This window comes from Danio aesculapii, chromosome 22, assembly GCF_903798145.1.
Source record: "Danio aesculapii chromosome 22, fDanAes4.1, whole genome shotgun sequence".
Lineage (NCBI taxonomy): Eukaryota > Metazoa > Chordata > Actinopteri > Cypriniformes > Danionidae > Danio > Danio aesculapii.
This window is the reverse complement of record NC_079456.1, coordinates 11,220,275-11,242,167: the sequence shown is the minus strand read 5'-3', so window position 1 is coordinate 11,242,167 and position 21,893 is coordinate 11,220,275. Positions and strand designations below refer to the sequence as shown.

Here is a 21,893-nt window from a genome sequence, read left to right as displayed (position 1 = left end):
TGGTAGTCTTCATGTGGACTAAACTAAAGAGCAAATTTTACCTCCTCTGCTAGTCTCTGAACAATTCTAACCATAAACCTAAGCTGTCACTTGGCATGTATTAAAAGAGTTGTAGTTTCAATCTCAGTGAAGGCCTTTAGCAATTGTTTATTTTTGAAAGAAATTATGAGACTCCTTTCTTTGTGGATTTTGCTTGTTAGCGTGAGTGTATTCTTGGTCAGTGTTTCTCAACCGTGTTCCTGGAAAACCACAAGCTCTGCACATTTTCCATGTCTCCTTAGACAAACACAGCTAATTCAGATCATCAGCTCTTTAGTAGAGACTGTAAGACCTGTAATAGGTGTGACAGACAAAGGAGACATCCAAAACATGCAGTGCAGCAACGTGGTTGAGAAACACTGCTCTAGGTCATGAGTGTCCAATCCTATTCCTGGAGATCTATCTTCCTGCAGAATTCAGCTGCAACATTGATCAGACATAAGTGCTCCTACCTAGTTGGTTTAGTTGTGTTTGATCAGTGTTGGTGCTGAACTCTGCAGGATGGTAGATCTCCAGGAATAGGATTGGGCACCCCTGCTCTAGGTATTCCGGTTTCCTCCAACACCCCAAAGACATGCAGATTAGGTGAATTTAAGGTCCTAAATTGTCCCTATTTAATCTGCTGTTGGAGGAAACTGGAATACCTAGGTCAGGGGTGCCCAATCCTATTCCTGGAGATCTACCTTGAAATGAATTGAAGTTTTTTAATTGTCCCTACTCTATAAGTGTACACTACTTGTCTATGGATTCATTGGATCTTGCCAATTAACTCTAATCCAAACTTTACAGGTTGACGTTTTTACTGGACAAAAGACAAGTAGCAGAGTAGAGAAACTTCACCCACTAAATGACTGCTCATTTCCATTAGTGCTGCATTGCTTTTTAGCCATTTTCACAGTATAAACACACTTATATTACATTTTTCACAGCGTTGCTCAGGAAGTGCCAAGGCCCCATCTGACCCTGTCTCTGCTGTATCCAGCCAAATCTCTCATTCAGCAGCTGATGGAGGACAACCAGTGTCCCTCACACCTCACGCTCTCCTCTTCATTAGTCCTCATCTCTTCCCTCAAGGGAGACCAACTTGTTCACTTCTTCCACGACAACATTGCAGAGGCAAGTCACTTGTTCAATATATTTCTTATCAGCAGTGTGGATGAAATTAGTTACAAAGTAATTAATGGATTAAGTATTGGAGTAAGTAAGGGATTACTTTTGATTTGGAGGTAATTTAGTTATTTAATTATTATATTATTGCCTTAAATACAGTTCATACATTCAACCATTCAATTCTACATATATCAATTCAGTGAAGCAGAGTAACTTTTATTTTTCATAATAATTCTATTTTTCAACTAAAGAATATTTTGAGACAATTTTCATATTCCTAAAAATAATTCATTGACAATTTAGTTCATGATATTATAAGGTATAAATTCAGGTAACCAGATTAATTGTGTGTATTCATGTTTGTATGTGTGTATTCGTTTTTCCAGATATTTAGCATAATAATTAAATTGTTTCAAATAAATAAGGTTTTATTTTTCTGACAATTGCACATTTAACAATGAAATGTTTAAAAAATATGGCAATATGTGGCATGTATGAAATGTGGTTTCATTAATTTGAAATATTTTGTTTTAATGCATGTTTTGTTTAATATAAAGTGCCTCTATTATGCATTATAAAAGGTCATATTGGGGATTTGGGGGTCTCCAACAACAAGCTGATATACATGCAAGGTCAAAAAACACTTTCACTTATAATATGCATTTATTTTTACCTAATTATCCCAACGACTCCCGTATACTTTCAGCAATTCATTTGTTCCCAAACCCCTCCCTTGTGTGCTGCTAATCAGCGCTGATTGGTCCAATGGCTAAGTCTTTTGTGACTTGTTGGCTGGGTTCAGTGCAAGATGGAGAGAAACGCTCACCACTATTATAAAGTAGTCAAAGCACAGAGTATATGTGTCAGAGCCCAATGCAATGCAGTTAAACACCAGCATATACTCTATTCTTAACCATAACCCCAAGTAATAACAACGACACACATTCAGTATTAATTCACACAGTGTCAAAAGTTATTTTGAAAATTGACGTGTGTGAGGAACAGCTGATGGTGGTCAAGAACGACAAACAGCAGGAAATCGAGCACAGAAACACATTTAAAAGGTAAAGGAAAAAGCAAGCGTCACATTTTCCACATGGTTTTGGACGCGATATGTGAATATCTACAATTTAATAGAATATCTTCAATCTATAATAGATTACAAGTGATTATAAGCCCTGCAGAGTCCTTTCAAGTTACAACACACAATTAAATACATATTTCGAGGCAACCAATTTAACCACACTTGCATGTTGTGTAGGAAGAAGAAACACTTAAAGGAATATCAGAAAAATTACAGCAGCAAACACAGCACATGGTATACTGTGGTATTGTTCTGAAAATTAACGTTATCCCTTAATTCCCAACTGCTGCATCTCTGGCCATTACTCAGTCCTTATCTTAGCTTTTATTATCTTGGCGTCATGGTCAATCCCATGATTCCCTGCGCTCTGCTGGTGTCTGAAGGTAAAGGCATGTCCACGTTTTACCGGATCCAGCCCTTCATATTAGGCGATGCCTCGTATCAACACAGATACTGGCAGGCAAATAATCCAAACTAAAAAGAATCGAATCATTCATTCAACTCTGAGTTGACTCTTTCCTTTAAGAATTAATAGTTTTAAACACTGTGCACTTTTAGATTTAAACCTCTGGATGTTTTCAGTCACTTGGAGCTAGCTGTGTTACACAATGCATGGAAGGTCATTTTCAAAAACCCATAATAGGGACTCTTTAAGTGTTTTTTTTTATTATTGAGTTTGATTTCTATTGTCTATGCGATGAGACTTATTTGGATTTAGTCAAGTAATTTAATTATTTCTTGAGTAATTAAGTAACTTTTCAGACAAAGTAATTTGAATACAATTTTAATGATACTAAGTAATTTACCCAACACTTCCTACTAGCATATTTCCTGAAGGATTGAGCTGTGGTTACCTCTTTGGCTGTTTTTGTATAACCCCTTGAGTTTCCCTGGTGGTGTTGTAAAACTGTACATTCCTTGATTTTTGTCCTTCCAGTCGCCCTCCCCCCCTCTTCCTCTGTGCGCCCTTGGCTCCTGTGCATTTGTTTATTTACTTTGACTCTGTTACATTTGGCCAGCTGCCTTGTTTTCAAAAAGGCAACTATCCAAACATTTTCCCACTCATTCTCTGTGCAATCAGCGCCGTGTTTTTACAGGATATCCTAGAATGAATTTAACCGTAAACAAACGCTTCTAACATTTGTAGTTGGCAATGCGATTAAAGGTCCTAATTAGAATAATTTATGCACTGCAGTTCATGTGAGGATTTTTTAGAGTGAGTGCGTGCCTGTTTTTGTAGACATCCTCAATTCTTGAAAATAAAAAAATTACTAATATATATAGTCCAAGAAATCCTTATTGTTTAATGAAATTAACCTTTCACTCTAATGCCAGGTTCACACTACACAATATTTTTGGCTTGTTTCAAATAAAGTCAAACAAATGGCAAAGGCAACTGGAAGTAAACTGTTTCCTGCCATAGCCAGAGAAGAAATAAATCACTCTGTAAAATAAACTCACCGGCCACTTTATTAGATACAGCTTACTAGTACAGGGTTGGACCCCCTTTTGCCTTCAGAACAGCCTTATTGCTTCGTGGCATAGTTTCAACAAGGTACTGGAAATATTCCTCAGAGATTTTGGTCCATATTTATATGATAGCATCACTCTATTGGATTGAGGTCTGGTGACTGTGGAGACCATTTGAGTATAGTGAACTCATTGTCCTGTTCAAGAAACCAGTCTGAGATGATTTATGCTTTATGACATGACGCGTTATTCTGCTGGAAGTAGCCATCAGAAGATGGGTACACTGTGGTCATAAATGGATGGACATGGTCAGCAACAATACTCATGTAGACTGTGGCATTGACAGGATGCTCAATTATTGCTAATGGGCCTAAAGTGTGCCAAGAAAATATCTCCCACACCATTACACCACCACCAGCCTGAACCGTTGATACAAGGCAGGATGGATCCATGCTTTCAGCAGAAATTGAGACTCATCAGACCAGGCGACGTTTTTTCAATCTTCTACTGTTTAATTTTGGTGAGCCTGTGCGAATTATAGCCTCAGTTTCCTGTTCCAAGCTGACAGGAGTGGTACCTGGTGTGGTCTTCTGCCTGAAAGTTTTACGTGTTGTGCATTCAGAGATGCTCTTCTGCATACCTCGGTAGTAATGAGTAGTTATTTGAGTTACTGTTGCCTTTTTAACAGCTCAAACCAGTCTGGCCATTCTCATCTAAGCTTTGGCATCAACAAGGCATTTGAACTGCCAACAGAACTGCCGCTCACTGGATTATTTTCTCTTTTTCGGGCCATTCTCTGTAAACCCTAGAGATGGTTGTGCATGAAAATCGCAGTAGATCAGCAGATCGGCAACCATGCCACATTCAAAGTCACCTAAATCACCTTTCTTCCCCATTCTTATCTGCTCGGTTTGAACTGCAGCAGATCGACTTGTCCATGTCTACATGCCTAAATGCATTGAGTTGCTGCCATGTGATTGGCTGATTAGAAATTTGCGTTAACAAGCAGCTGGACAGGTGTACCTACTAAAGTGGCAGGTGAGAGTAAAGCATTCAGTTCTTCACCAAAGATATAGAAAATGTCATTTAACACCAAAATAAAGGTTGCTTCTAGAGTTACATTCTAATTTAATTAAAACTGCATATAATAAAACAATGTTACTTAAATTATTCAGCATATTCTCCTGTGGTAGAAGGTTGCAGCACAGCGTAGAATATTTTGCCGTTGGCATTTCATCAGCTTCTTGCCTAAAGGCCCTAATGCGATATTTGACTCCTTAAAGGGATAGTTCACCCCAAATTGACAATTCTGTCATCATTTACTCACCCTCTGCTAGTTGCAAACCTGTTTGACTTTCTTCTGTTGAACACAAAAGTGGATTTTAACAGGTTTTCAGCTTTTTGCTAAATAAAATCTTTAGTGTTTGGCTTTGAAACCACCCGAAGGTAAGAAAATGGTGAGTAAATTCGTTTTTGGGTGAACTATCCCTTTAAACCTTTCAAGAAAATTGATGAGAAATATACAAGACTACAACCAGTTATCGCTTGCCATTTTTAATGATATGCATGATGTCATTGTCAATGCAGAGCTAGTGACTGACTCTCAGAAACATGACATTAAAGAAACAATGGCTATGGACACGGCATGTTTTGCACTGGGTGTCATGTTGACGGAAAAACAAATAAAACCAGACAATGGACATGTTTCTCCATTTTGAAAAGCTGTGTCTGAAAGACCTTCTGTGTACATCACATATAGTTGAAATCAGAATTATTAGCCCTTCTGAATTATTGGCCCGCTGTACACACTCCCCCAATTTAAGATTTTTTTTCAACACATTTCTAAACATAATAGTTATAGTAACTGATGTCTTTTATCTTTGCCATGATGACAGTACAAAATATTTTACTTTAAGATGCTAGTATTCAGCCAGAAAACTGATTGTTATCTCATTTTGTGTGCAGATGGAGAACGAGGAGCTAAAGCACATCCTGTGGACATCTGTGCTCTTCTACAGGTCTCCTGATGTGGAGACGACCGCCTGTGTCCTGCTGTCCAACAAGGCCATTTACTTCATCCTGGATGACAGCGCATCCTCGCTTACTAACCAATCAAGTGAGCAGATCTTTTTTTAAACCTTTGACACGTACGATCACACCGGTGTGATTTGAAAGTTCCAAGTGTCACATAATCGGCTAATTTATTAAAATCTGCTTTCCCATAATGACTTTTCCCCATAAATCACAATTTATTGTTGTTTATTGGTGTTTCAGACATTTAAATACACAAAAGTACCAACAAAATTGAACTTTACGGTTTGCAAAATAAATGCTGTTGTCTGTATAGATGGCAATAATAGTTATTTGTAAGCATAAACTGACAATGTGCCTTATTCACATCAGATAAACACTGTTTGGGTTTCTAGAATGTTTATTATTCTCCCAGCCACTTACTTTCATGTATTTCGGGAGAAATTGATGAAGCAACATGTTGTAAATCCAGCAGCTCTAATCCAAAGACTATAGAATACACAAGATGTGTCACTCGTATAGTTTTGAATGAGGAAATGTGTAACGGTCAAAATGACAATTGAAGCAGGAATGTGATTCTTCCGTATAAATACGGACAATATGGAAGATTATGAAATGGCTTTGATGTGCACTTTTTCCCGCGCTCACATTTGCATGTCATGACTATGTACATTATAAATGAAGCCAGGACAGACGTTTGTTATTATACTCTGCAAGTCATCTGTTTTCAACTTTAATTCTTGGTGTCATAGATCTTATTTCACTTCATTTGGTACATTTGACAGTGGAAATGGACATAAATGTGTACCATATTGCAGGGCTTCCCAAACTTTTCAGCTCGCGACCTCTAAAATAACACTTCCAGTGACTTGCGACCACCACTGTCCTCATAGGTGGTTGTAAACATACAAACATTGCATACAGCAGTGCGCACACACCAATAGGAACTATATAAACAAGCTTATTGACAACACAAATAAGTGCAATCTAATTTTTTAAGTCAATATTTATTGGTTTAATTTAATGTTAACCTCACTTAATGAGAATGGTGGGCACAGTGTTTACAGCACAAGGCAATTCTTGGTTTAATTTTGGAGACCGCTACTTGGAGATCATCCTCTGTTCAGTCGTGGCCTTTATTTTTAATGTACGTGAGTGCCTTTAAGGTCCCGACCCTCACTTTGGGAACCACTGCCGTATTGGACCGGACTGTACCACTCAGTGGAATGGCCATAAATGATGCACAATTGGTACTAAGTGGCTGAACCCTTCATGCACAGCAGGATGGTTTCTTGTTGCTTACACCAAATTAGGACCCTACTATCCGAATGATGCAGCAGAAATTGAGAATCATCAGACCAGGCAACCTTTTTTCCAATTTACTATTGTCCATTTTTGGAGAGCTTTTCTGCTCCGACTTATTATCAGCATGAACCATTCTGGCCATTTTCCTCTGATATTTTCTCTCTTTCTGACCATTGTAAACCCTAGTGATAACTCTGAGCGAAAGTCCCAGTAGATCAGCAGGTTCTGAAACCCTAAGCAGCTCATTTGACACATAATTTTCAGTCACTTAAATCACTTATTTCCCCATTCTGACGCTTAGTTTGAATATCTGCTAAACACTTGGAATTTGTTTGTGATTGGCTGATTAGATATTTGAATTAATAGGTAGTTGAACATGTAAACCTAATAAAGTGGCTGGTGAGTTGTATGCGTTCCTATATTCTGTTGTGATCATCAGTCTCAAACACTAACATTGATTCATTAAATTGATTGATCTTACAGTGATGTGGACCTGGCAACCGTCCGAGCACAAGGACACCGATTTCCTCGTCTCCTTCTGCTTCACCCTCAAACTGAAGGACCTGCAGAGTGTCAATGTGGGCTTGTTCGATCAGTTCTTCAGGGTCATGGGTGAGTTTGTGTCGATAACAGTACTCACAGTTTTTTTATTTTTTTTAACGAGTCAAGGCTTGTGCTGTATTTATCAAGCCAACACAGATTGTAACGATCTTTCAGCTAATATAATTTCAAGCGCAAGCCATTAATCGTGTTTTCGCAAGTCCATTTGATCTGAAAGCAGTTTCAAAAATTAATTTGTGCACCAAAGAACTGCTAATGTTTTCATTCGCATCTCTGGAGAAAACGCCTTTGGCGAGAAACTCACATTCTTTGCATTTTCTGGAGTATATCTGATGGAAGTGGCATTTTTTTGTATGTTTTGCAACCAAACATGCAAGTGCAAAAGGTGTAATGTGATAAACTCTGTTTAGTTTTAAGCACCTTCTTTTATTGATGCCACAAATGTATCCAAAACTGTAAAAAAGGTTAAATATTCAAGATAATTTTTTTTCTTCCTTTCTTTAAAGGGCCTTCGGCTGATCACATCATTTCCTGTCTGACCCGTGATGGTTACGGCACGCATCGCTTCCTGCAGCAGCTAATGATGGTTTTATCACTTTTGGAGAAAGTTCCTTCTCCTGAACCTTCAGAGCAAGATTTCTACTCACAGTTTGGAAACAAAAGCACAGGTCTGACTGCTTAAGGCCTTCATAAACCTATACTGTTGTCCAAAGGCCAAGTGCAGTAGCTACATATTTGATCAAAATTAGGGCAGAGCCTAAAATGTGCTTTGCGATAACTGTTCAGTCTTGAGATGGTCCAGTTTTTGTTTGTAGAAATTAACCCAGTATTTTACCCATAACATGTCTGACTGGCTGATGTAAAAAAAAAACTTGCATATTTAAATTTGCATTTGTTTTCATTTTTACACTTGCATATTTAAACAAAATGCATATTTTTCAATTTTAATCCTAGTTACTGCACTTCGGCAGTGGTTTACTGTTAGCAAACATTAAAATGCACCAACAGTGCTTAGAGCTAAAATGACAGCAGTGAGAAAACAGCATTTAAGAAAGCATCTGATCGTAACCACAGATCTGATCAGTGCAGTTAATCAAGTTACATCACGTCTTGTTTAGCTGTTGAGCACTTGATACAGTAAAATGAGCAGCTTTATAGTATTAAATATGCCAATAATATTAGAGTTGCTTACATTTGAAGTTACTGGGGGGCGCTAGTGAGCAGGCATGGTTTTGGGTGAGTGCTGCCAAATTTGATTAAATTAACTGTATTTTTGCTCATCTTGCGTTTGAAATTCATACTAAAAACACTATTTTAATGTTTTGTTTACACAACTGTCCTTTTTTGTTAACAATCGCACATAAATGGTTAAAAGTTTGCATCACTATACCTACTTGGCAAAGACCATTGCAAGTAGGCCTGGCGCCTTGTGTAGAGGTCAGAAATTACCAGAGAAACAAACTGAAATGGCGGATACAAAATCGAAAATCCTGTCGCTCTTGAAAAATGACATCCACAACTATTGAAATTACAACTGATCTTTTTTTTCTTTCAAAATTAGATACCACTTTTCATGATACACATTTCAAAGTTGCTTTACAGAAAGAACTTTACATTTACGTTATGTTTTTATAGTGGTTATCAGAGGTTACTATGTAAGGGGAATAACTGAATTGAGTTGAGTTGAATTATTAAAAAAGAAGATGCAAGTCTGAGGTGGATTTTCGAGATGTGGATTATTTTTTAATAATTCAACAGACCGGAGTCAATTATTCTACTTATAGTCAGTGTTGAGGATGTTACTTTGGAAATGTAATAGATTACAGATTACAAATTACCCTATTTAAAAAGTAATAAGTACCTTTTCAATTACTTTATAAGTCACTGATTACATCTGATTACTTTAAAATTTCTAATGGATATTTTCAACTAAATCATTTTCAAGCATTTATACCAAGCAGGTGTGAGCTTACAGTAGCTCTGTTTACTGTTAGAATTTCAAAATCTCTCATCAATTTAATTAAGATTATATTAATTTAATTTTAAAGTACAGCCACCACAAAACCAGACATTATAACAAAAACAGTGCTTACTGTTGTTACAAAATCAACATTTTGCATATTGTATATATATTTACAACTCTGTTTATAAATTACACTACATAATGTAGTATTATTAGTAACTATCATAAACTAATAGTAATTACCATAGTATACTTTAGCTTTTACTACTGTAAACTATATATAGAACTCCTCTCTGTCATCTTTCTATCAAGGAAATTTTTTCGTGTTAGCCTAATTGGTTGGCTACATCACCTACCAGAGTGAGAGGTGGCAGTAACGCACCAAGTTTGTTGTCGACCACCGAAAAACAGGAAGAAGAAGGAATCATCATTCTTGCCATAATATGAATTTACTTTAATCGGCTAGACAACGGCCTCACAGCTTTGTGAATGTCGGTGCCATCACTTATTGATCCGCTATCAGTAAATGTAGCTTGTGTGAACGCTACTTGGCTAATAAAATAGCTTCACTACTGAAAATCTATTTATTTTTGAAAGTAGTGAGAAATGCAGTTAAGCTAGTGACGTCACTGTAACCTCTTTGTAATCTTTACCATTTTCATAATAACTGTAATTTAATTACACATTTTTTCTCAGTGACTGTAACGAATTACTGTTACATTTATTTTGTAATTAAATTACGTAACGCCATTACATGTAACTAGTTACTTCCCAACACTGCTTATAGTATAGTTAAATGGCTAAAAACAGCATTCAGATGTTGTATTTTAAAGGGGTGGTCCACTACTTGCATAGTTCAATACAAAGGGAGACCTTGGTTTTTACAGAGTTAGCTTAGCAAAGCCTGGAATGAACGAAAAAAATTGCTTTCAGAATGTCCCAGTTCACCCCCCTCCACCCCCCCAACACACACACACACTCTCTCTTCACCAGCGCGTGCGTGTCTCTCTATAGGCAGCTTTTCCGTGTGTTTCAAATCTCAGATAGTGAACTTGCAAAAGATATGTGAACGCATGCTACACTTGCATATTCCGAATATATGTGAAAGATGTCGTGTAACGCGTTGGGTGAAAATACAGGAGAGCTAGCCTAACTCGTGTAGCAGCAGAAAAATCAATCAAGGCTCACACAGATCGCATCCCACATCTTGTGCTTTATTCTTCTGTCAACAGCGTCACTGTATATTACAGAACAATAACTTAATCCGAGCATCAGAGAAAAATAAAAATAAACATCGGTGCCGCACACATGCTCTTCTACAGACAGTTCATACACACACACACACACACACACACGCGCACAATGGCGATCTCTCTTAAAGGAGCCGCACCCCATTTTCACTCATTCCAGACACTTGTCAGATTTTTTTTTAGAGAGCCGGCATGAGGTTGACTGACTGTTTACGCAGCACAAAAGAGCGTGCTTGTACGGGCGTGATGTAGAGCTGATTCGCGAATCGCAGCACATTATGACAGATGACCAATCAGAGCCTCTTGAGGGCTGGCCTTTCAGAGGAATTAGGAAATATGACAGTCATTTCCATGTTAGCTGAGTAGCTGTTTATAATCAAAGTGAGATTTATAAAAAATAACGTGATTTCGTTCAAATGAAACATGAGCACACATCGCTTTGCATATTATAAACACAACCAAGCCTTAAAATTACATTCTGGACCACCCCTTTAAGAAATTTGTCAGGTTTTTTTGTCCTCAAACTGCTCCTCTGTGTAGGCCAAGTTTCTTACACATCTCATCCAAATGCTTTTGATTTGTTTTTTGACATTTGTTAAATGCTGTAAAATAACTGAAATCATTGAGCACAGTGATATGGTACTTTAGCTGTGCATTTATAAGAAAATATAACATTTAAAATGGTAATTAGCCAATCAGAATCAAGCATTCAAAAGCCCCATAGTTTAAGTATTGTCCATATTGCAGATACGTACAGTTCTGAGAGGAGAATTAAAAAAAGGTAAATAAAAATAAAGGTTTGGAACCAATTGAGGGAGACTAAATAGTGAGTACATTTTGTTTGTTTGACAATACCTTTAATGCAAGACACCATTTTAAGACCTCACCAAAATTCATATGGCTAATATTTTCTTTTCCATAGTCTTTGACTGGATGTTTATCACAGTGTTTCCCAACCCTGTTCCTGAAGGCACACCAACACACTGCGAAACCCAAAAAGTTCAAATCGTTTGTGGAAACCGATTGCAGCAAACAATTTAAGTTCAAAAACTGATCCTAATAAGTACTGTGAACTTGGTCCATTTGAGTAAATAAAGAAATTTGAGCTCAGTAAAACCCAATAAATGAAGAGAACTCTAACCAACTGAGTACTGTAAAACCCAATAAGATAAGCCAACTCAAACCGTCAAAAAAAACTAATCTATATGAGTACTGTGAACTTACTCAATTTAAAGTAATGAGGTATTTAATTAACTCATACCAGTGTAGTACATATTTTGAATGTCTACCTGATCGGACCCATTAACTTCAGGTTTTGGACTCTCGTTGATTCAGGTGTGTTTGATTAGGAAGAGGTTGAAAGTGTGTACTGTTGGTGTGCCTTTAGGAACATGGTTGGGAAACACTAATTTATGAAACGCTTTTTGATGTCATATTTTATTTCCTCTTCAATTTATCTCAGGCAAAATGGAGAACTACGAACTGGTCCATTCTAGCAAGGTGAAGTTTGTATATCCAAGTGAGGAAGAAATCGGAGACCTCACCTTCATCGTGGCGGAGAGAAAGACTCCACAGGCGCAAACCTCCTTCAACATCCTTTTATATGTACTAGTTTTCCAAGTCCATGTCGTTCCAGGACCGAACAAGACCGTGTTACAGCCCAAAACTCTCATACTCACCAGCACGGATGTCTTCCTCCTGGACGAAGACCATATTAGTTACCCACTCCCTGAGTTCGCAAAAGAGCCGCCACAAAGAGACAAGTACCGGCTAACAGATGCGCGCCGCATACGCGATCTTGACCGTGTGCTAATGGGCTACCAGACTTACCCGCAAGCCCTCACGCTGGTTTTCGACGACGTTCCTGGACCGGATCTGTTGTGCCATCTTACTATGGATCATTTTGCAGACGCCGACGGAAGAAGCGAAAGGACGCAGGGGATTGGAGGAGCCGAGGGCGAAGTACAATGGTGTATTTTTGTACCCGGAGCGGACAGTAGAGAACGGCTAATATCGCTTCTGGCTCGCCAATGGGAGGCGCTGTGCAGCCGAGAGCTACCTGTTGAGCTAACAGGCTAACAGATGAAAAACATTGGAGATTTGAAGAGTATTCACCTACTTTTTTTAGTTTTTGTTTCGTTTTCACACAATGCATCCTGGGAAGCTGTATTGTAGAGTCCACACGAGTGTAATATTTTTGTCTCAGGCTTCAAACTTAAGCTCTTTTGCTGATTTTCAGACGTATTTATCTGCTGCTGTGTACAATCGGCTTTCTATCATGAAATGTGAAACGTCTGTTATAAACTTACGTGCTACAGTGTTATTTTACTTTTTTTGCGCACATTTGTTGTTCCATGGCAACAAAATGACTTTCAGGTCGATGGCTTTTAATGAAACGTAAATATATATATATATATATATATATATATATATATATATATATATATATATATATATATATATATATATATATATATATATATATATATATATATATATATAGTCTTGTTTTTATGTACATGCAGTTTTAAAGTGTTATTCCTATTTTAGGTAGTATTTCTGAGACGAATCCGTGGATTTGTTTGTACAGGTATTGAAACGGATGAGCACCAAGCACATGTTTACAGAGCGCTTACAGCTTCACGAGATAACTCGCCATGGGAATTTCCGACTGATCATGCACTTTCAACTTTTTTTAAATAAATGTGAGTAAATGCATCAATTTCTTTCTGATTTAATGGAGTAAATGCATCGGTTTCTTTCTGATTTAATATTTAGTTCGATTCACAAAAGGGAACAAAGCAAAACTAAATGGAAAAATCTCCGAAACAAAAGGCAAATGTGTGTGTTTACGCTGCGAAACTTCAGTTTTGTCACATTTCGTAAAATATATTTTTGAAAAGTATTTTAAGTATCTGAGTTTATGTCATAAAACGTGTCAATAAGCAAATCAAGATTTTTCCAGGACAAAGCCAGACTGTCACAACCCAAAACTCTCATATTGGTTACCTGCTAAAAAACCATCTTCCTGTTAAAATCATTTTTGCCATGATTGAGACTAACTAAAATGTAATTTAATGTAACAAAAGTGTGTATGTCAGGAGCAGAATTTACAAAACATCTTATGGCTAAAAGTGTCTTGTAACCTGCTAATATAAGAGGAAATCTTAAATTTACATTATAATATTTATATTATACTTATTTAAATAATATAATTATACTTATTTATGTTTATACTCCTAAATTTATTTACATATATATAATTTTTTTTACCTTTTTATTAATTTTTTTGTACATTTTTTTGCAAATAAATTGGTAATTTATTTGTTATTATATATCGCGCTCCACAGTTTCCATGAATAAATCTGACAGAGACTCCTCCCCTACCTATCAGCCAATCACTGGGTGCATAGATATTAATCATGCTGACATCTTCCATAGCAACAAGACCAACCCCGCTCTCACTCTCCACTTAAGGCTTCTCTCTGTTCTTTAGTAAAAGTTTACGTGACCAGTTTTGTGAACAAGTTTTTAAGAGATAACCCACTGCAAAAAAGAATTAGTAGCTAAAAAGTTAATAAGTGTTAAATAAGTAAAGTTAATAATACTTTTAAAGTCAACTAATTGCTTTAAAATCAATAAGTTTGCTTTTTGTCAACTAATTGCTTAAAAATAATGGGTTTACTCACTTTTTGTAAGTAAAGTCAACAAATTGCTTTAAAAGCAATGAGTTTACACACTTTTTAAAATGGGTTTACTAAGTTTTTCAACTTAATTTCAACTATTTGCTTAAAGTAATGGGTTCACAAAAAAAATTAAATCAACTTATCACTTTGAAAGCAATGGCTTTACTCACTTTTTGTAAGTAAAGTCAACTAGTTGATTAAAATAATGGGTTTGCAAAAAAAAAAAGTCAACTAAATTTCTTTAAAGAGCCCCTATTATGCATTAAAAAGGGTAATATAATTGGTTTTAGGGGTCTCCAACAACATGGTGATATGCATGCAAGGTCAAAAACACTTTCATTGTCTTATAATATGCATTTATTTTTACCTAATTATCCCAGCGACTCCCATATGAATCGTCCAGCGATTAATTTGCTCCTAAACCCCTCCTTAACGCGAAGCTAATCTGCAGTGATTGGTCCGATGACCCAGTCTGTTACGATTGGTCAACTGCGTTCAGCACGTGACAGAGAGAAAAGCCCACCACGACTATGAAATAGCAGCCAGAGTATTTGAGAGCCTAATGCAAGAATAAAATAAAGCAATGCAGTTAAAGACCAGCATATTACTCTACTCTTAAACCTAATCCATAGTAATAACAACGACACACATTCAGTGTTAATCCACACAGTGGCAAAAGTTAAACTATTTTGAAAATTGACCGTGCCGCTTGTGTGTAGGAACAGCTGATGGGGGCCATAGCAAAGGCAAACAGCAGAGGATCACCAGTTCAGAAACGCACTTAAAATCGGAAAAGGAAGAAGCCTGCGTCATGCTTTTAACGTAGTTTTGGACGTGATAGGTGAACAGCCCCATACAGATTTAACCTCAGAGATACAGTACAAGCACTTATCAATAATGGATATGTGATTACAACTTATAACACACAATTAAACACATATTGTGCAAACTACACAAAACGAGGCAACAATTTTAATGACACTTACATGTTATGATCCGGAGGAAGAAGAAACTGGTCCATATGAACTATAACACTTACTGACAAAGTCCCTGTCAAAGTCTGACAAAGTTCCATACATAATAGTCTCTGCCGCTCCTTCAATAGCAAACGGCCGATGAATCCTGTGTTGCAGCGCAAGTTATTGTATCAAAAATCTGAAAAATCATAGGAACAAACACAGCACTAGGTTGGCTATACTATGGTGTTGGGGTGAAAGTGAACTTTAACCCTTTATTCCCCTCAGCAGAATGATCAGTTCCATGATCCCCCGCGCCTCCACTAGTGTGCAGAGGGAAAGCGCGTTCACGTTTTACTGGAACTGGAAGTACATATTTGGTGATGTACCTTATCAATGTCGATGCAATCAAGCAAAAGATCCGAACCCAACTCAATTTGTTTATTCGACTATGAGTCAAATTTTTCGCTAAAGTATCAATAGTTTTAAACATGCTGCACTTTTAGATTTAAACCTCAGCTGGATGTTTTCATTCATTTAGTGCTGTGTTACACACTGCATGGAAGCTCACTTTCAAAAGCCCATAATAGGGGCTCTTTAAAAAGCAAAGAGTTTACTCGGTTTTTGTCAACTTATCGCTTTAAACAAGTTTACTCACAAGTCAGCTAATTGCTTAAAGTAATGTGTTTACAAAAAATTAAGTCAACTAATCGCTTTAAAAGCAACGAGTTTAATTTTATTGTTAAGTCAACTAATTTCTATTACAGTGTAGCTGAAACCTTACTGATTTTTGGAAAATGTTTAGTGCTATACTGTTTTGTGTATACAGCCCAGAGGTCTGTTCTTCGTAGGTGGATTACTCAGTTAGCTGGATTTGGATATTGACGATTTGACATGATCCAGGATCGTTTAGTACTTCAAAACTCATCTAAGACTTGTTGTCATAGCAACAGTTCTGGTAGCTCAAACCTGGTCGGGAGCAGGCTCATTCATATAAACGGGATTAGATCGGGTCATTTCAAGCAAAGATAATACTGAAAGTATGTACCAAATGCTGATATTTTCCTACACTAGTTATACACACTTGGGAAAATAGTAAATATAACTTTTTTAACTATATATATATATAAAGTTAAAAAATATATATTAATAAAACGTATGCAATCTGCACAAGTACAAAGACTGCCACCTGGTGGTTCAAAGAGAAAATTTATCGATATGAACTTTTTAGATACAAACGCGTACGCACAATATTTAACTTTAAAAAAAAAAAAAAAAAAGAATAATTATTTATGCAGTCGTGCACGTGTTTTGACCGCTAATATGCCAGTGATTTGATGCGTCGCTAAAGTTGCAGACATCTTTACCGATATAAAATGCTTTTTTGATGCAAAATTTATTTTTATATCATTATTATTCCTTGTTTTTCTTTACGGCGATTAAAGAAAACTTGAGTAGGCCTAGGCTACTATAATAAAGAAAATCCTCTCTAAATGTAGAACTAAATACATTGATGTGCATTGAAATACATGATGAATAGTCTACACATGAAAGTGTAAAGCCTGCAGCTCACAACAAATGTGAAAAGTTATCACGTGTCATATTTAACAAACCGTTTACTGCTCATTTAAATGTCATTTTGCTCACATGGATAATTGAATATTAATTAGATGATGTCATTACGCTGCTGTGCCGTCAGCCAATCGTCGCATTGCTGATCATGATTTCGGGAATCGATAGATCTGTCCTTCAAAACACACGCAGCGATCTCAGATCAGTTCATTCAGACATTTTACTCTAGTTCACGAACTTGTTTGAAGAACCAAATTAGCCAGAGATCAGATATCAAGATTAAAAGATCCAGGATCTGCCAAATCATCTTAGATCATTTAAGCGAGGTACGAAGAGCGGACTTCTGATCTAGTAGGATTATTAATCCAACACTGTAAAAAAATATATGATCAATTAGTCCTGCCAGCATGTTTTAGGTCATTATAACATTAATCTAAGTTAATCATGTTCTAACTTAATTTGATAAGTTATGCAAGCTGTTTTAAGTCAGTTTAACATAATAAAAGTTTGATGGACTCATAAGGTTAATTTGATTCAGCTTAAAAATTTAAGACAAACAGGATTTATTTATGGTGCATCTATAACACACTCTTTACAATGGGTATTGATTTTACCTATTTGTCAGAAATAGGTTTTTCACCATATAAAACACTTGATCTCTCATATATTCTAATAAGTATTGGTCAGAATAAGCATGTTTCAGTTTTTAAAAAGTATATCTTGAAACATTATTTACCTCAATATGACATTTTACTGACATTTAACATGTTTTGTATGTCGATAAACTAATATTTGTATATTTTATATATATATATATATATATATATATATATATATATATATATATTTCAAAGAAAAGGACGTTTTGTCTTTGACCTACATAGATGACAAACGAAAGCTTGACAAACCGAAAAAAATAACCTCTTCTCCTGTCTCCAGTCCGTGTTGTTCCCTCGAAGACTGAGAGTCAGCAATATTAGATCCTGCTTTGAGGAAGGGGCCTGTTGCTGAAACATTGACTGCCTGATGGAACGCTTAGCAGAGCGCTAGCAAACACGCACACGAGGTCATGCGGAGGAAGAAAAAAAAAAACTATGCTACGGGGAAACTGACGAAGCTCATATTTTTTAACGCTGTAATTTATACTTGTGCTGTTACACAAGTGGGAAAGGGCAGGAAACATTTGCTATTTAATCCGCATGTCCGTCACTGGGCATTGTCTGTCTGACCGTGTCACTTCCTGTTATTTTTTGGTAGGCAAACTTAGGCCGGGGTGAAGGTCATGCTGGACACCCTGTGTAGTTTGTTACGGTGAAGTCCTGGATGTTCAGTTATTAAATATGGGCTGTTGTCTTTGTAGCTTGTGCTTTGATGTTTTCAATAAGGCTGTGACTTCAGTAACACTGTAATTGTTTCTGTGCTGTATGTTTGTTGGGTGTTTTTAACCATATTGTTACTGGGTGGTTGCTAGGTGTTCTGCATTTTTATATGTAGCTGTTGCTAAGGAGTTTTGAAAGAATTTTAGCATGTGACCGGGGTTTAGCCCTGTTTGTTAGTGGTTGCCAGGTAACTGGTTTAGGGTTGCTAAGGTATTCTGTGCTTTATGGTTGTCAAGGTGTTCTGTGCTTCGTTACATAGTTGCTGTGGCCTTCTATTTGGTTGCCATGGGGCGTTTAATGGTTTTTGTCACATTGTTGGGGCTTAGCATATTTTGTGAGTGGTTGCCAGGGCACTGATTTATGGTTGCTATGGTATTCTGTGCTTATGGTGGCCAAGATATTCTGTGCTTGTGTATAGAGTTGCTATGGATTTGTAGTTGGTTGCCAGAGGATTTAAATTTAAGCACATTGGTGGGGTTTAGCACTTCTGGTTGGTGGTTGCTAGGGCACTGGTTTATGGTTGCTTAGGAATTCTGTGCATTACGGTTGCCAAGGTGTTCTGTGCTTGGGTTTATAGTTGCTTTGTCTTTCTAGTTGGTTGTCAGGGGGTTTTGGGGTTTGGCACTTTTGGTGGGTGGTTGCCAGAGCACTGATTTATGGTTGCTAAGGTATTCTGTGATTTGGTATGTAGTTGCTATGATTTTCTGAATAGTTTCCAGGGTGTTTTGAATGGATTTTAGCACATCACATTGTTGGGTGGTTGCTACAGCGGTGCCTTATGGTTGATGAATTGTTGGGTATATAGTTGCTAAGGCTTTCTAGTTGGTTACCAGGGCACTGGTTTATGGTTAAATGGTTGTTAGCACATTGTTGGGTTTAGCACCTTTGTGGGATGTTGCCAGGGCACCGGTTTATGGTTGCTAAGGTATTCTGTTCTTTATAGTTGCCAAGGTGTTCTCTTTTTGGTATGTAGTTGCTAAGATTTTCTGGATGGTTGCCTGGGTGGTTTGAATAGTTTTTAGCACATCGCTGAGTTCTGTTGTTGGGTGGTTGCTACAGCAGTGATTTATGGTTGCTGAATTGCTGGGTATATAGTTGCTAAGGCTTACTAGTTTGTTGCCAGGGGGTTTTGAATGTTTTGTAACATGTTGTTGGGGTTTAGCACTTGTTGGTGGTTGCCAGGGCACTGGTTCATGGTTGCTAAGGTATTCTGTGCTTTATAGTTGCCAAGGTGTTCTGTGATTTGGTATGTTGTTGCTAAGTTTTCCTGGTTAATTGATATGGTGTTTTGAATGTTTTTAGCATGTTGTTGGGCTTTAGCACTTTTAGTGTGTGGTTGCCAAGGCACTTGTTTATGGTTGCTAAGGTATTCTGTGCTTTATGGTTGCCATTGTGTTCTGTGGTTTCATGTATTGTTTCTAAGATTTTCTGATTAATTGTCAAGTTTTTTTTAAATGGTTTTAGCAAATCGCTAATGTTGTTGGGTGGTTGCTACAGCAGTGCTTTATGGTTGCTGAATTGTTGGGTATATCTTTGCTAAGACCTTCTAGTCTGTTGTCAGGGGGTTTCGATTGGTTTTTAGCATGATGTTGGGGTTTAGCATTTTTCGTGGGGGGTTGCTAATGTATTCTGTGCGTTATAGACGCCATGGTATACTGTGGTTTGGTATGTAGTTGCTAAGATTTTTCTGATTAGTTGCCAGGGTGTTTTAAATGGTTACCACATCGCAGGGGTACTGTTGTTGGGTGGTTGCTACAGCTGTTATTTATAGTTGCCCAATTGTTAAGTATATAGTTGTTAAGTCTTTCTAGTTGGTTGCCAGTGGGTTTTGAATGATTTTTATTTTAGCACATTGCTAGTGTAACAGAGGCCAGCTAGTAAGTGCTGTGCAGGTAAACCTCACTTCTCGTGACAAACACTAGAGGCCATGGTCTTTAGCCTCTTTGATAGAGCAACCGACTCCCATGTAGAAGGTCGCCGGTTTGATACCAGCTCAGAGCGGGCTGGGTGGCGTAGGACCGGTGGGATTACACTGGGGTTTAGCACTTTTGGTGTATGTTTGCCAGGGCACTTGTTTATGGTTGCTAAGGTATTCTGTTCTTTATAGTTTTGATTGTGTTCTATGGTTTCATATGTAGTTGCTAAGATTTCCTGGTTAATTGCCAAGGTTTTTTAAAATGTTTTTACAACGTTGCTGGCGTTTTGTTGTTGGGTGGTTGCTACAGCAGTGCTTTATGGTTGCCGAATTGTTAGGTATAATAGTTGCTAAGGCTTTCTAGTTTGTTGCCAGGGGTTTTTGAATGGTTGTTCCCTGCTAAAAAATAGAGCTTAAACCAGCCTAGGATGGTTGGCTGTTTTTAGCTGATCGGCCAGCCTGGTTTTAGAGGGGTTTTGGTTATTCCAGACTGGTTTTCAGCCATTTCCAGTCTGGTTTTAGCTGGTCAGGCTGAGAGATGACCAGCTAAAGCCAGCTTGACCAGTCTAGCCAGGCTGGGAGCCCAGCCAAAACCAACTATGCCCAGCTTAAACCAGGCTGGTTTTAGCTGGTCATTAGTTTTTTGGACCAGCTAAGAGCAGGCTGAAAATGGCTGGAAACCTTTTTAAAACCAGGCTAGTCGACCAGCTAAAACCAGCCAACCAGCTTGGGCTGGTTTAAGCTCTTTTTTTTGAACAGATTAGCACTTTTGGCGGATGGTTTTCAGGGCACTGATTTATGGTTGCTTGGGTATCCTAGTTGCCAAAGTGTTGTGTGGTTGGGTATGTAGTTGCTAAGATGTTCTGCTAAGGTTTAATGAATGGTTTTTTGCACATCACTGGGGTTATGTTGTTGGGAGGTTGCCACATCAGTGCTTTATGGTTGTTGAAGTGTTCTTTATTTAGCTCTATAGTTGGTAAGGCTTTACAGGTGGTTGTCAGGGTGTTGCTAAGTTTTTTCCAGGTTCTGAGTGGCATTTTGGTTCTGTTGTTGAGTGGACTTGTGTTTCATGCTTTGCTCTGTAGCTGGTTAGAAATAGTATGTGGTTGTTTGGGTGTTGTTAAGTAGTTTCTAGATATTTTAACACATTGCTGGGGTTCTTTTGGTGTTAGGGTCTCTGTTAATGTATCGCTGTGTGCTTGCTAAGAATTTCTGTCATTTTACTGAGATATTAAGAAGTTGCTGAAGTTTTTTTGGTGGTTGCCAGGGTGTCCTGTCAGTGGTTTGTCACATTGTTGTGTGCATGCTAAGGTGTTGCTATGCAGTTGCTAAGGAGTTCTTTGTTTTTATTGCATTGCTAAGTTGGTGTTGGCAGTTGCTAGGACATTTCTATGTGTCTGCAAATTTGTTAGTTGGAATTTGTGTGCATTCCAGTCAGTTTTTGGGTATTCTTACAATTGTAGTGCATTGTTATCCATTTTCTAGGTTGTCCTAGGTGATTGCATACAAACAAAGAGCTCAATCTCTATTTTTAATATTAAGATCTATTGAGTCAAGAATATTTTTAATAAA

General features: G+C 37.4%; 1 protein-coding gene across 1 annotated transcript in view; it reads left to right on the top strand.

Annotated features, from left to right (window-relative positions):
* Positions 1-13,207, top strand: part of nisch (nischarin) — a 38,499-nt gene extending 25,292 nt beyond the window's left edge. Inside the window, exons 17-21 of the mRNA XM_056447587.1 lie at positions 969-1,155; positions 5,669-5,819; positions 7,523-7,651; positions 8,107-8,268; positions 12,276-13,207. Of these exons, the coding sequence (XP_056303562.1) occupies positions 969-1,155; positions 5,669-5,819; positions 7,523-7,651; positions 8,107-8,268; positions 12,276-12,892 (1,246 nt within the window). The 3' untranslated portion in view covers positions 12,893-13,207. The remainder of the gene's footprint in view (positions 1-968; positions 1,156-5,668; positions 5,820-7,522; positions 7,652-8,106; positions 8,269-12,275) is intronic.
* The last annotated feature ends 8,686 nt before the right edge of the window (positions 13,208-21,893 follow it).